This window comes from Phalacrocorax carbo, chromosome 20 (genome assembly GCF_963921805.1).
Source record: "Phalacrocorax carbo chromosome 20, bPhaCar2.1, whole genome shotgun sequence".
Taxonomy (NCBI): Eukaryota; Metazoa; Chordata; class Aves; order Suliformes; family Phalacrocoracidae; genus Phalacrocorax; species Phalacrocorax carbo.
In genome coordinates this window covers 6,903,444-6,919,515 of record NC_087532.1, presented here as the reverse complement: position 1 = coordinate 6,919,515, position 16,072 = coordinate 6,903,444, and the positions used below count along the sequence as shown (strand labels likewise).

The 16,072-nt window shown below is 37.8% G+C and overlaps 1 protein-coding gene across 3 annotated transcripts in view; it reads right to left on the bottom strand.

Moving 5' to 3' along the window:
• Positions 1-16,072, bottom strand: part of PRDM2 (PR/SET domain 2) — a 75,731-nt gene that overhangs the window by 48,425 nt on the left and 11,234 nt on the right. For all 3 annotated transcript variants that reach the window (XM_064470563.1, XM_064470565.1, XM_064470564.1), the window contains exons 3-5: positions 10,513-10,630; positions 9,119-9,222; positions 5,417-5,569 (exon numbers count right to left, since the gene is read on the bottom strand). In XM_064470563.1, the coding sequence (XP_064326633.1) occupies positions 5,417-5,569; positions 9,119-9,222; positions 10,513-10,630 (375 nt within the window). The remainder of the gene's footprint in view (positions 1-5,416; positions 5,570-9,118; positions 9,223-10,512; positions 10,631-16,072) is intronic.

Here is a 16,072-nt window from a genome sequence, read left to right as displayed (position 1 = left end):
GTTCCCAGCACCCTCACCGAACCGGTCAGTGCTAGTCCCTCCGACTATCTCACTTGCTCCTTACAATATTAGCAGACTCAAACTACTAAGTCCCCAAGTTTGCAGACTAGAGGTGTATTCCTACCTATTTTTTAAGCCTTCCTCATTATCTCTCCGTTTCCTAAAGCTTTCTACCCAAAATCAAGAAAAATCAACTTAAATGCCTGCCTTTACCTTAACTATAAGCCCCCTTTTTCCAGGGCTTAATGAACATTGGGCTTGTGGAGGTAAGATACTATTTTTAGAGCCATTACGTTAGAGCAAAGGGCATCCTTAGACTATTATTTCAAGTCTGAAGCCAAAGGGAAATTTTGTATCAGAACAATAGTAATATTTGCGTCTTCTAAAGCACTTTTTTTTTTTTTTTAAGAAGGTCTCAAAGCACTTGATAAAGGTGATAGTTATCTTTATACCCCCAGACACTGGAACAACAAGAGATGCAAGATCCCAACAACTATGTTAAGTTATAAGCAAAGCCTACGGTTTGGCTTCCTTAACAGTTCTGGGGGCCTGATAGGATAAATAGTGGTAAACCTATTTGCATGGTCCCATTTTGCAGCTGTCAATCAGCCAGGAATGCAGAAGAGCTGTCTGATGCAAACAACTTATCATCTAAACAATATACAAGCTCGGAGAAGAGAGCTGGCAAAAATTTTAGGCAATGCAAATGCAGGATGATAACAGGCATGTAATTTGTTAACTGCATGGCTGGAACTAACACTTGACTTGATGAATTTATTTTGGTGTAACTACTCTAGAATCTAAATCAAGCCCTCCAACCTCGTACCTCTGAAATGAGATGCAGCAGCAGTCTCAAAAGCAGACAATTAAAATGGCTCCCGCACTAGCAATAGGGGCGAGAACAGGACTACGCTGACCAAGTGCCACTTCCACCGCTACGCTCTGACACTAGAATGGCCATCTCTTACTGACGACACCCTCTAATAACAACCCTGAAAATCAACCTCCTCTAAACAATCACCTACAGATTGCTGCGTAGTAGTGTCAGGTTGGGATAACCTAGTTAAAAAAAGGTATGAATTTTGGAAAGGCTCATTAGGTTAATAACTCCCACATGCCTCTCGGTGCTTTATACAACGTTTAGCACTCCTTAATCCAAATGTTTTCTGTTCAAAAAGTTTGAAGTGATTTCAAAATGTGTTATTTTCAAGAGTAACGTCCTAGCAAGTTACATCCGAAGAGGTTCTAGCACAGATTGTCCAAAATTCGATTCATTGCACACACACAAGCACCGCAATGTGCCTTGCACAGACTGAGATAGGCATTTGCCTGCCTGACCTTACTGGAGTACGTATTTGTCACCGCAGACACTGCATTTTGCTGTGAGCCTGTGCTTTTGCACCTGGGTGTGGCCTTATCCCCCCAAATGTACCCACACAGACAGTCTGTGGCATTAACACTTGTGTGCGTTTTTCACTCCATATAACCCTACTTTACACTGCGTTCCCGTGTAACAGGGAGGTTCTTCAGTTATTATAAACCTGTTTGACAAAACCTTCTTCCACAACCAAATTAATTTCACCTCAGTCAAGGACAGTTTCACAGCCAAGCTTATTGAAACTCAAACTTTGAAACTGAGCTTTCACTGCAATTTTACTTCAAGAATTACAAAGTCCTGTACTATGTGCAGAGTAACATTATTCAACTGGCTCATTTCATGAGGAGAGGCAGGAAAACTGCTGAAACCCCGTAATGAGATTAAGCTGTTTCATCGAAATATCACAACTCTCATATATGCATCCTGGGGAAGGCATATGCAAAGCAGCCTACAAATATCCTCAGTCCTTCAGTAAAGATGACGAGAAGATGGAAGAGAAAAATAATTTGCTTGTGCTCACTTAAAAGTTCTATCCTATTACAATTCATTTGCAGCAGAGAACAGGGAAGTTAAAGCTCTGTGCACTTTTGAGGTTCTTTTACACCAAGCAAATTTGGACTACGCTTATTTTAGCAATGAAGCTTGGAAAACAGCCTGTTTAACTCACAAATCAGAAACCCTCAAAAAGCTGAAGAGAACTTTGGGAAAAAAACCCAAATAATGATGACAACACTTTAAATGCTTCAAAGTAAAGCAGAACAAAATGACATACAAGCCACTCTAATTCTCTTTGGGGGCTAAATAAAAACTGTGCTGTTCATTTATCACCAAATGGAATCCCCCTAAATTTATGAATTACGATAAAGATCGGGAGGGAACCATGCGCACATACCTGGTATGTCTACATACAGGTAAATCTACAACAGTTTTGAAATGGCACTGTATTCACCAGAACACATTATACGCAGGAAGAGAAGGATGTTTAAGATGTTATTTATGACATGCTTTCTTTTGTCTCGGTGGTCAGTAAGGTGTGATGGGAATCCAAGACTGATATAGACCCTCTAAGAACACCACCACCTCTGATACAGAGGCAAGACAAACCCAAACCTTTAAGAAAGAAGCAGACATACAAGCAACCATATTTTCTAAAGAAAGCAGAAAACAGCACAATTTTTTTCCAAGGTATTAATTTTCCCTGCAGTTTCTAAGGCATAGGATAGTAAAAACTGATACAACAGACAACCTTTAAACACTTTACTGTAGTAACTTGCCCTTGAGACCACATTCGAAATCTCCTCCTCTACACTATACTTCTCCTACCCATGCTGTCAGTCACTTGCAGCTTAACCTCCCGTTTCTTCACACTAACTTTATTTTAAAAGCCTGGTTGCTATAAATTCGATGGTTGGATTTGATGGTCCTAGAGGTCTTTTCCAACCTTGAGGATTCTGTGAAATTTGTCACTTTAAGAAAAAAAAAGTTTACAGAACACTAGACAGAACAAGCTTTCTTAATGCCTTCCTTTGGTTTTCAAATTCTTGGAATAGACAAGATACTAAGCAGAATACTGGATTTAAAGTATTCCTATTAAACTACAAGAATAGTCCACTTGTGCAATTAAAAAAACACAACAGAGTGTAACTTTCTAAATCTTGACCTGTTTTATCTGTATGCTGACTGGATGCTGAATATTTAATGGTAGCAAAAACTGTCCAGTTCCATGTCAAGCTTTCACTTCAAAAATCATCACAGATTAGCAAGATCAGAACTTTCCTTGCATATCACTTCTCTAGTAGGTGGGAGAAGAAAATAAAGTATATTGAAATATATGGTTCAAAAATAATTGGAGCATCAGTACATGCTTTTAATAAACATTCATTGTTACAGATTTGTGAGCTTTTTTCTCCCAATATGGAGCAAAGTTAAACTTTACAGCATTACCTAGTTTTGCATAGCGAAGCAAGTCAGGCATTTCTACAGCCACCTCTTAAATTACCTGCCAAGTGACCTGTGCCACAGAGGTAGTGACAATCAAGGAAGAGCAGGAGCACACCGCTGAACCGTGGGTGCAAGGCTTCTTGGATTAACCTGGTCCTGGAAACAGCTTGGTTACTCTTGAGCAGCATGAAGCTGGCATTACTAATACGAGCCATCCCAACCTAGCTTGTGCAGAACTAGTTCAAGCATGTCCACGCTGCGTTCCTGGAACTAAGTCTACATGGCAGAAACAACTCAGTGGTTCTATACCAGCTCAGGTCCCGGTGTGTGGCACCAAACGCAGAACTGCTCAGAGCTGCTGCTTCTAGGCTGGTCTCTAAGAGGTACAGCAGCAAACCTTTGTGGAGAGGCAGCCTAGAGGTAACCCCATTTCTGATGTAACGCTCCCTCCAACCAGCATACAGCACTGACACCAACATGAATTTCCAGAAGCTTGCCTGGGACTGTTGCTGCTAACACTGAACTGAAGCTAATAATGCCACAGCACACGCGGAAAGGCACAGCACAGGCATATCTAAGTGACTACTGCAGGGGCAAATAAACCCTGCTGAAGATGGCACTTTGAAGAGCCTCGCATTCCAAACTGAAAATCTCACTGCAACAAATCCCAGACGGATTTTGAAACCAATAAAACCGATCCTTATAGGCTGATCTAATAGTCTTCAGAAAGAGCTGCTTGGCAGCATGATCTTGTTGGCAAGACCTACCAGGATAAAATTCATCAGTTCGCAAGAGAAGACAGTCAAGGGAACAAAAGGATATTTCAGATGCTGAGGCAAGGTGTTTGTTATTCTGTCAGTAGTGCTCAGCCTGTTTTAGTGGTACAATCATTTTCCAAAGTGCAATATTATCCATCAGAAAACAAAAAGACAGGCAGTCACATATTTCAAATACCAGGACTAAAAATCGCTGCAGAAAAGATTCAATGAGAGAGAAATTTAAAATGTCAGAGTGACTCCAAAAGCACACTTACGTTAATGAACTAGCGTGACTGTGGGCACAGGCAGAAGCAACCCAAGATAAAGGGTCTAAAGAAAACTAAGCTGGCTACAGTTTTCCGTCTTAATGCCTGCCCTCAGCAAACACACACTGAAGTCAATAGTCTGGTTGGCAATAGCAAACCTCTAACTGAATGCTGCCTAAAGCTACTGTAACGTACAGAAAGTGTTTTGAAGTTTGGTTGGTTTTTTTGTTTGTTTCAATCTAGTTTGAGTGACCTAAAAGATAACAGTTTTACATATTGCTACACTGCCCTATAAGCCTCAAAACTGCATATCAACTCATTCTTTTAAGTGAAGATCGGTTACTTACAGCATAACAGCAAGGGTGCGTATACTCAAAAACTACAAAAGCATTTTAAATAAAACCAAAGTTGAGCTATATATACTCACTGGTAGTAGGCTCTTGATCAGAGATCCAAATAACATAGCCACAATATTCTAACACTACCATTACTTATAGTTAAACCATTTTTTTCTTGGTTTGGGAGATACAATGCCCCAGAAATTACTCCCCTTTTCCTGCCCCCCACTCCCTGAATAAAACTGGAAGGTTATAATAAATCAAGAAAATTTGTTTCATGACGCTTTCTATAAAAGTATCTTGACACCAATCTTTGTTATACAAAAAACATACAAAAAAGGCCTTAAAAGTAACTGATTTCTGCAAAACATCCTCAGTAGAAAATATCTCAGTATGTACAGAAACATAAAAACATCTATTTCATGTAATCTGCTATAGTTTTTCGTTCTAGTCCGTATCAAATTTGGTACCGCAGCAAATAATTAACCAACAAGACAGACATAGTGCTCACACACATCTTGTATTTTAACAGTGGATCTTAAGGTCAACTGTACTGGCACAGAAGAATCTAGACCAATGAAATGTTGCATTTGCAATATTTTAATTATATTTCATAAAATGTTTCAAAATCTGTTTAATACAAATAGTAAAAATATAGTATTTGAAAAAAGGGGAATAAAAGGTATTAATAATAAAAGGTAATAGAGCAGTAACTGATTCTTCAGACATTGATACCTTTAAACTTTTGTAGTATATGGTCCTGTTGATCTCTAGAGGAAACAGATTTTGCTCCTTCCCTGAACGTGCCCAGTTTACATATCGGAGCCAGTTCCCTTTCTTTGGATCAGTTGCGTCAACACACATCCATCCCAAGTTCGGGTAATACACCTGTGAGACAAAAATGGCATTAAGCAAATGGACAACTCCTAAGATTGAAGTGTGTGTGCGCTAAAACGTGACACATTTCAAAGCTACACAAAGTAGCAATTATCACGTAAGGACAGAGATAAAGGATATGAGCAGAGGCAGGGCTGTACTGGAGGGGAGTGCTGCTGGCCTCCTGCAGCCTTTTTAGTGGAATTGGTCCAAACGGGGGGGGCCGGAACAAAATAACAGACAACTTTTGGCCTGCAAGCTTTTGAGCCCAAAACCTTCAGAGAAAAGCCAAAACATGTAAAACATTTTGTGTTTTCTTTTCAGTTTGGCAAGCCTAAAATCATTCTCTAGATTCTACACTTAGTAAAATTATGGATTTAAGATATAAAGCCAATGAAGCTTTATTTTTACTATTTGATGAATTGGGAAAAGTATATAAAAATTGGAAGCATTTGCTTCATTTGGAACAATAAGGGAAAGCATCATTTATATTTAATCTTTCTTCAGGGTATTAAAGAAAATCTTAACCTTTCGGAAATCTTGAGATTATCTTAAAAAATTGACCATGTCAATAAATTTCTACATGTTCCAAGATCCTGTATTAATTCTTTGGTTTCTGTTCTTGGAGAAAAATTTTTAACACCTACTCCTGTTCTGCATTTCAAGACAGCTTGCAATAAAGCAAGGTTACTGACATCTGCAGTGTTTTCTGACAACAGGCAACTCTGCTTCTCTTTCAAGACATGTTATGCAGCTCCCACCTTTCCTATTACAATCCAAGTCAGATGCCTGTAAGGAGAGCTATCAGTAGATGCTATACATTTTTTTTCCAAACCAAAGAACACACCACTGTTTGGCAACTGGAACTACCATCCTTCCATTACTTTGTCTCGGAACACTGGGACACTAACAGGTACACAGTATATGAGAAGCATTGAGCAGCTCACAGATTTTAAGAAAAGCCAAAAAAGGAAAAATATGTGCAATCTTATTATTTGCTTTCTCCCTTTTGGTCAAGTCTATTAATATCAGCCTCTGCCTGGAAGAGCTCTTTTCAAAACCCCGCCTCCCCAGCTCATCCCTTCCCAGAACCTTCACTTAGCACCTCTGCAGATAAGCAATAAACTAAAATGCCAATTTCGCTGTAACTTTCCCATTTTGCTACGCAATGTTGTAGCTTTTTGTTGTTCCTGATACTTAGAAGTAATTCTGTCTTTCCAACTGTTTTACATTTTCAATTTCAAGTACGCTTCTACAACAGCTTAAAACAAGATCCATTTAATAAAATTGATTTGTCTTGATACACTGTTCGTTTAATAAGATAATTTTATCAATAAAGGTAAAGTTTCAATAAATATACCAAAATTATCTTAGCTTCTTTCCAAGCAAAGAGAAAACATCTCCCTTAAACTATTCATCTTGATTTCATCAGCTGACTTTTGAAAGAATGCTGACCAGCACACCCAGTCCTTGCAATGTGAAAACGTAAACAGCTTCACAGACCAAGACTGTAAAAGAAATCCTTCTGGGTAAAATGGAAGAAAAGCCAAACAATGCTGTGGAAGAGTTAGCAGATATGGAATACGTGGCAAAACATAACACTTTATTATTTTTTTATATATTACTTTATTAGGTTATTGTACTACTTTATTATGGTTTTTTGCACAAAACAAAACTTTATTACTTTTCAGTCAAAGCTTCCAGTTTACGTAATTTTGTTTAAAGGCCTTGTGCGCTGTGAGAAAGGAAACAGCTCCAACTCCTCTAGATAGTGTTGCGACTGGAGGTGATTCCTGTAAACCGTGACCAAGAGCGCTCAGCACAGCTGAGCCACTCATTCTGAATCGGCAGACAGCATTTCCCTCAGTTTTCAGTCACTTGCCGTTATCTTCCTACCTGTGGCTTTTCTCAGACAGAAAACGAAAGCACATTCAGGTCTCTCTCTCTCTCCTCAGACGCAGCAGGCATACACCAACACACAAACCCCCCCTCCTTTTCAGAATGATCCTCTAGCATGTCAATTTTAATAATTTTGAAGTGTCTGGGGATGCCAGCTTTTAGAAGCCTTCAGGGTAATTTCACTAAAGAAACAAATGGGATTCTTGTGGAAAAGGTTGTTCTCCTCACTGAAGGTCCAGCTACCTAACTACTCCCACACACCACCATCCTTTTACAAACCATTTTTCTAACAGTGAAGTTTCTGGAGTGGTTTCAGATATCAGCATATGGGGCCAACTGCTGTGGTCTCATTTTAGCTGCTTTTTTTTTTTTTAATTCTAAAATCAGTATTAAACCAACACATGACTATTTTGAAACCTAGCAAGGGTTCCCATTATCACCTGCATTGCAAACTAGGAAACTTTCTAACAGCTTGTTTGCAACTCTCATTTTGCAACACATATTTAAAAATATTAAAACGTAACCACTGAGAACTTTCAAAATCCAGCGCTGAGAAAAACAACTGCAAGGTCAATAATTTACTTGACTGATTCAATCTCACTAAGGATTCTTGTACCCGATCAAAATCAGAGATACCTTCTGCAGCGGAGTTTGTGATAAAATTAGCTCGATGCAACAAACATTATACTTGAACACACTATTACCTTCCTGGATGTGAATTTGCATTCACGGGAAGTTGTTCTAGATCAATTCCTCTGATAGGGGTTAACAATAGGTTCTGTACGTGCATCCACTGTTTTATGCAGTTCAATTTTTGCAGGCCAGGGGCCAGAACGATGACTACTATCAGTATCTTTAGCCTAAAAATCTGTAAACTAGCAAGTTCTGTTCCAGAACACACCATGGCACAGTTCCTCCATCCCTCCCCGCCTTGGCCATTCTCTTTGCTAAAGCCATATGCTGTAAGCGTCTTCCGAAAGACTGAAGAAGTCTTTGGAAGTAGTTATGAACTGCCTTAAAGACTCTGTAGAACAAATTCAGCTCCAGATTAAGGCACCTTCATTTTGAAATTTACATAATATCCAAAGTCTTATGACTATCAGTGGAGCTTAAAGAGCCATTCAGCTGTCCAGACAGTATTTGCTTTAAGGCAAGCCCAAACACAAGCAGCACAAGAAATACCGCAACAGTTGAGAACTTTTGTAAAAACTCCAAAAGCAAAACGAATTCCCATAACAAATCTGGTTTTCAAAGAGCTAGATGAGGAGGAGTGCTGTGGTTTCCTTAAGAGATTCCATATCCTCCTAATTTCCCTAATTTCACAAGCAGCTGACAGTACTCAGTTGCAGAAGGAATATCGCTGAGGGTTCAAGCCAAGAACGCAAAGCTTTATCAGCAACAGACTCCTAAGGAGAGGTCTGATCCAGAGACAGCATATCAGAAAATTAAAACAGCAATTTCAAACAATACCAATAGTTTAAAGCTTTGTAATACAGAATGGAAGCTCAACCCAATTGTCTATAACTGTAATGGTAGATACAGATAGATGGTAATTATTTCACATCACGTCTATTTCTAAAATCTCTGGAAAAAATTAATGGCTAAATACAATACATTGACCTAGTGACAGATACCTCTTTCCATTTACAAGCTGTTTCTTACCTCCCACATGTATACATTGCTCTTAACTTGAGATCTTTTTTTCTTGTCACCAACAAATGGTCCAAACTTCTTGCCTTTTAAAATTGATTTTGTTGCCCAGACACCTGAAGAGACACATACCGGTAGTTAAAACTCATCTAACTTATCTCAAGCAAATCTTCTACTTACAATTCATATTTCTTACGATCATTACATGTGTCTGTCTCAGACTGGGGAGCATTCTACAATATTAAGATCACAATAAGGAAATGGGAGTTTACTAAAATGAATTCAAACAATCCTCTCCCCAAAACTCACTTCAATCATTAAAGTTTTAAGCATTTACCTGGTTTCATTCTTTACTCATGAGCTACTGTAGCTCTGAAGACAAAAAATTACCTCAATTTTTCCTGCCCTTCAGGTGATATTCAAAATACCTTAAGTGCATTGCAGGTTTTATGTTGTACAATCCCAGATTTCAGCTGTTTTGCTGAGTAAACACGTTATTAAAGCAAAAACCGTATTTGCTTTCTCTGAAACAACGCCAGGCAAATGAAGACCTCACAAAAGTTGTGAAACTAATTAATAGTATATTTTGAAGGAATAACATTTACGATTGGTTAAAATACATGCATCTGCCCCCAAATTTATTGCCAAGATCTAACGGAACTGAAAACGGACTGCTGTATTTCACGTTTTATAGCACGACAACTAAGAACAGATTGACAAATAATTGCTAATTAAACATAACATTCTCATCCAGACCATGCTAGATCAGGTTCGTACTAGAAAAGATTAATCTTACTCCAAGGAGCTTATAACCTGTTATTAACAGTAATGCATCTATTGTCAGGCTTATTCCTCAAACTACCAGCTTTCAACATCAAGTATCCCATCTGCAATTCTGACTTCCATCAAAAGTTCTCCCATGTTAAACTTAGTTAAAAAAGAAGCCAAGCATTTTGGAAATATTACAGAATAAAACCTTTGCTCCACAGAGCAGCTTTAAAGTCGGCACTGAATCTGTTCCTATAAATTAAACTGTTTATATGGATTGGACAGTGAGATGCAGCATTCTGAAGAGGCAACGGTAAGATAGTTGCAAAACACAAGACTGGTAAAGTGCTATAAGTGAAAAAAAAACAAAAAACAGTGAAGTAACACATCAGTATTATCATAACCTAATCTGCTTGCATCTTGGTCCATGTTTGACCCCAATTCTGATGTTCTAGGAACATCATCTCGGGATGCTGGAGAAACTTAGCAGCTGCCCGCTCTTTCCAGGAGAAATTATTCCAGATAAATGCACCAAACATCATCTCTACCCAGCACAGGAGGGCACCAGAGCAACTGTGATTTACGTGAGCTAGTGTAAAAATCTTCATTCTGTTTTTTATCACAGTTGTAGCACTCACCAAGCCGTGTCTTGTCAACAGCAGATGGGAAGAGCCTCACGTCCTCAGGAAGCCCCCTAAGCACATGCTCAGGTACATCATCTAAGGTCTCCACAGCGACAGTAGATTCAGTTGTGTTCTACAAGTCAAAAAGCCAGAAGGGCCACGACCATTAACAGATAAAAAGCAAGAGCACAACGGATGATCAACCGCTATAAAAACTCCTGACTTGAAATTAAAGTAAAATTTCCAAACTGCTGTTTCAGCTCGGGTCCCCTCCATCAACATGCTAATGTAGAAGCACCTTTTCATCAGAACGTTCAATTCTTCACTACTATTTTCATTAAACTTGTTTATGCTTTAATGCAGAGTTCAAAGACCACATTAGAGATACACGTAAAAGACCGAGAACAAAGTTGCTGTAAATATTCTTTTGCTTTAGTTAATGGATGTGTTTTGATTACAAGCAGGATACAGGGAGTAAAAAAATCTAACGGAAAGGATTTTCATGTATCTCAAGTTATTTGCTGTTCCATTCATTTTCCTCGGCCTCTCCTTAGACACAAATTAAAAATTCTTCCTTGAGTTACCTGGAGAATAGAGCTAAAGGTATTTTATTCCTCCTGTCTGAATATGACTTACCTGACAGCACTACTATATTATACCTAAAGATGAATCAACAGAAATGTACTGTGGTTCTATACCTCAGAGAGCACCTGTATTTTTCAGACTACAGTTTTCATATGGGTTCAGACTTAGCGTTAAGTCTTTGAAACCGCTCATTAATATGGTGATCTAAAACTCACCTATGGAACACTTTCCAGTTGCATTATTTTTCTAATCAGTTGTGCCACGAGAAGCTAGATTTAACAAGTAATTAGGCCAGTAATAGCATGTTACATGCTAGGTTATGTTGAGATCACATTCCTTTGTGCCATTTCTGATTAAAATTCTTCCAAATTTCAAATAAAATACATTATAAAGTTGATCTACCTGCCTAGTCTATTATGCTGAGACTTCTTAAAAAAAAATCACATAAGTGTTCACAGGAACAGCCCTAGGGTTTTAGTATCTATGAGTTATCACTATAAAATTGTCTAGTTCCTTAAACATTCTATTGAAGCATTAGAATTAGTCTGCTTACACAATATACAACTCAAATTTTTTGAAAAAAGTACGTAGCAGGAAAACATACTAGCTCTTACATAACCTGTCTGGAAAGTCTCACTCAATTAGAAAAGAGGTAGATTAATTTTCCCTTTAAATTACAGACAGCTACAACCTAATCTAATATTCAGACCTAATCTTTTCTGAAAATAAGCCACAAAAAGTTTTCATTAAAGTTTCAGCTGTATACTAGATCTTAAATAGGATCTCTTCTGCTAGAAAATGTTTCTGACTGCTTCTGAAAGACTAGGATATTTAAGAGCAAATCATGACACTTTTAGTAGAAAACTTTGTTAGCTGTGTACTTTGTGAATACTGAGCAGTCAGAAGATGAGAGAAGCTGTTAGAAGTGTTTCAGGACACACACACCATTTGTCCAAATGATACTGCTGAAACACGTTACTGGCAGTTGAAGTAATGAGAGGCAAGTGAACTGCCTTGCTAAAATACACTTATTTGATTAAAACAGTATGTAGCAAAACAGCCAGAACACAGGAAGAATAGGAGGTTTTTTCATTTTATTTCATAACCATCCTATTGACAGTTTTTTTAAATCTTGGGTTTCCTACAAAGAATAAAACAGTAAAAGCCCCTAAAATAGAAGTAAAATGCACATTGATTCTGCACTAAAGCATCAGCAGCTGCGTGCCATTATCTTTTCTTAACACCTACATACTCATCTTCTGGAAATTCTGTTTCAAAATGTAGAACAAATGTGGATCAAATAAACCTGCCTGAGCCATCAAAGCAGTTTCTCCATTATGACCGTCAGCAAGTAAATTTCGGTAAAGCTTAGTAAAATCACGTCTGCTTGATTGGATCTGCTTCAGAGGCATGGCACGGAGCTCATCTTTATTATAACTGACAGCATTCACGAAAAGGATGACTGGAAAAACATTTATGTTTTATCAACCATCCGTTTCATTTTCTGTTTGACTCATATCTGTCCACAAAAGTAATGGTGACCAATAGTAAGGCAAAAAACCATATTTAACTCTTAAAGACATGTCTATTAATAGAGAAGGAGGAAATTAAATGCTAAAAGTGGTTACGTTCTAAAAATATTTATTTTTACCCAGCATACAATTCTAAGCATTTCCCATTTTCTATAGATTCTTTAAAGAATCCTTCAATTCTTCTATGTGAAAACTGAGAAATACTGCAATTTTCCTGCACTATTTGTGCCCATAATGAAAGCTAACCGGTACTCTAGCTTACAGTATAAGGACATCGCAAAGTTTAAAAAAAGAAAAAAAAATAAAAAAGGGCAATTCCAGCCTCTTATGGTCTGAGGGTCCAGACCTGCTCATGCAACCTCCCATTTTTGATTTTGTCAATCATTTCCTACACATGCACTTAAAAGTTTCAAATGAAACAACTCTGTACGCCCCTATGCATAAAGGAAACAATGATGTAAAGCTTCAGTAACAGGAACAACTTGCCTAGAAACACACAAGCGATGACTTTGGAAATACAGTGCAAAGCAAGAACATCAGTTGCCCATCACACTGACGATAACTTCACATATATTAGCAATTCTTCATTTCCCCTTTTCATATGATGACTTCCAGGCATGCTCAACCTAATCTGTCCCCAAGAAACAATCTAAAGTAGTTTCTGGTATTGCCTTACGTCAAAACCTATCACTTGTGAGAAAGCCTGAACAGTAACTTAAGGAGAAAACCATACTCAAAGTTCTGAGAAGTGCATAGAGTTCACAAAAGTGAAATTTACTTGTTTTGCCTATTGAATTGAGAACCTTGCAGTAAACTAATGGCTCCAATGTACATACTAGAACTTGCGCGTGGGATACACCATCTACACTGCCATAAACACCATCCTGCACTACCCAGTTCTGAATGTTGGGTGGGCAGACAAGCTACCCTGCACGTACTGGAGACCAGTAATGTGCATAATACCCTTACGGTAGAGCAGCTGACATCATGAAGCTTGTACTTTAATGTACTTCACAGAGCTACTAGTGGGTCTCTTGTCTTTCTACTGCTCTATTTACAAGCTAAAAAATGCCGTTTCACTCCAAAGACTGACATTAAAATATCTACGTGTCAAGTTTACTGCTTTGCAACAAATATGATAAGGTAAAAGCAGCTTTTATTGAGAATAAAGGGTTATAATAATGTCATAAAAGTTATTAGTTCGGTATTCTAAATGTTAACCATAATTCCTAAATAAATCAACAGCTCAGAATCCTTAGCCAGCAGGTAATAATACAAAAAGTTTTAAAGTATTTTTATATTAATATTTGAAAGGCAATAGAAAGCTAATAAATGATTTATTAATGTCTAGTAAGTGATTAGTTCCATTTTAAGGAGCCTAAAAGGTTCAATAGGCTGCTTACAATATTATTCATACTATTATTTGTATAGCACAACAGCAAACACTACTCATGCTTGTCATTAAGCAACTAGCTCTTTATTGCCTAACTATAATTAACAAAACACGATTCCTGATAAAAATGACCAGGATTTCCAAGTTACAAGCATGCACACTTTCCCATAAAATCTGTTCACATTAGGAAATAATTGCGCTTGGTGAGAACTAGCCACATGTTGAACCACGTGCAACAGCCCTAAAAAAAGTACCTGACATCAAACTTTGATCATTCTGGTCTGAAACAAATACTGGTGGTGATGGCAGTAACTACTCTAATATGAAGGACGTCTTACTTAAGCTCTGAACAAGCTTCAGGAGGTGTTAAACTGAGAAATAACAACTTGGGCACCACTACAGTTGTCCCAGTAAACCCTGACTTTCTGGAAATGATTCTCGCTCACCATAAAGCAGATTTGATTCTTGATAGCCATGAAGCAGAGATACAATAGTAGTTTTCATAAACTGAGTAATACCCAAAGCATTTTCCACTGACCACTTATGAAATATGTTATGCTGAAAGTTTACTGGAAACAGATTTTAAAATGCATCTCTATATGCTATCAAATTTAAGTTTTTTAGCTCTAAGACAAAGCAGATAGAGCTTCTCCACCCTTTCTACTTAGCACCCCTCTTTGTGAGGGTGCTGTGTATTGCAATTATTCTCTACATTTATGGATGTGACCTGCTGAGTTAAGTTACAAGAACATCTTCTGCCAGCTTTAACAGCAACAACGAGAAAAATGATAAAACTGGAGTCATAACAAGGTTATTCTATTGCTGCCTTGATAAGCCCTAACAGCTGCACAGACACATCCTAGAGAGCTATTTGTAAGGGAGAAAGACCCCCAAATTGGAAACCATGGAAGGAACAGAATGCCAGAAATCCCTTCTCATCCAAGACTGTGAAGAGACCAGGGCGGGGGGAGGGAAATCCTTATTCTTTAGTTATAGTAGCTGAAGTCTATCCAAAGCAGAGCAAAGTTTTGTTTTGCTCTTCCAAAGGGAAAACTAGTGATGAAAGCAGTCTGACTTTCAGACATCTGTTAGCCTTGAGCTGATATGCAAGAAGCCACGTCTCATGAGACAAAAAAGAAACACCACGCTCTTCTCAGCATATCAAAGAAACCTACATATCTTTCCAGTACATTACCCCGTTATTTCATTAGGGGAGAACCAAGGCTATTTTTCACAGTGGTTTCTAAAAAATTAGATATAGGCATAGATGAGGGGACTACAGAGAGTGAAAAAGCAAGCTATAAGAATGACACACTTCAAGTTTCAAGCTAACAAGAGTGGGGTGGTGTTTTGGTTGGGTTTCATTTTGGCCTTTGGTTTCTTTGGGGAGTTTTGGTTTTTTTTTTCCAGGTTTTTTTCACAACCATAGCTAGATGGTCAAAAATCTCAAGTCTACAAATAAATTTTAACCTACCAGAACTTTAACAATCAGACTCAAGTGATTTAGACAGAAGCATACAGCGCTGTGTCATATCCTCTGACATATTCCTGAATAGTCACACCTCCTTTTAGCCATAAATATCCCCAAACTGTTCTATCAGTTAAGATACCTGTTAAAATCAGTTAAGAAGTTTATTTGTATGGAATAATACAGATTCAGAACTTTATTTTGCACCTACCTACATGAATCAAAGACTAGCAGCTACATTCAGAGAACACAATGCTCAGGCTCATTCGACACCTGTCATATTAATGGATTTCACAAGTATGAGAAAATTGGATATGGCCTAACACATAACAATACATTTCACACCTCAAAAGACTGGTAATATGTAACCAAATACTAAACAGTAAAATAAATAACAATTCAGTTCAGTCAAATCAGTGCAATCTCATTTTATTTGCAATTTAAATGTAGCTACTTAAAATATGTTCCAGATCAACTTGTCCCCAAGGAATGTCTGTCTATCAAAAGAAGAAACACTATATTTCAATCACTTTTCCACCAACATTTAACAATCACATTTAAATTTATTCTTCTGTTTAAAAAATTCACCTCTTGATA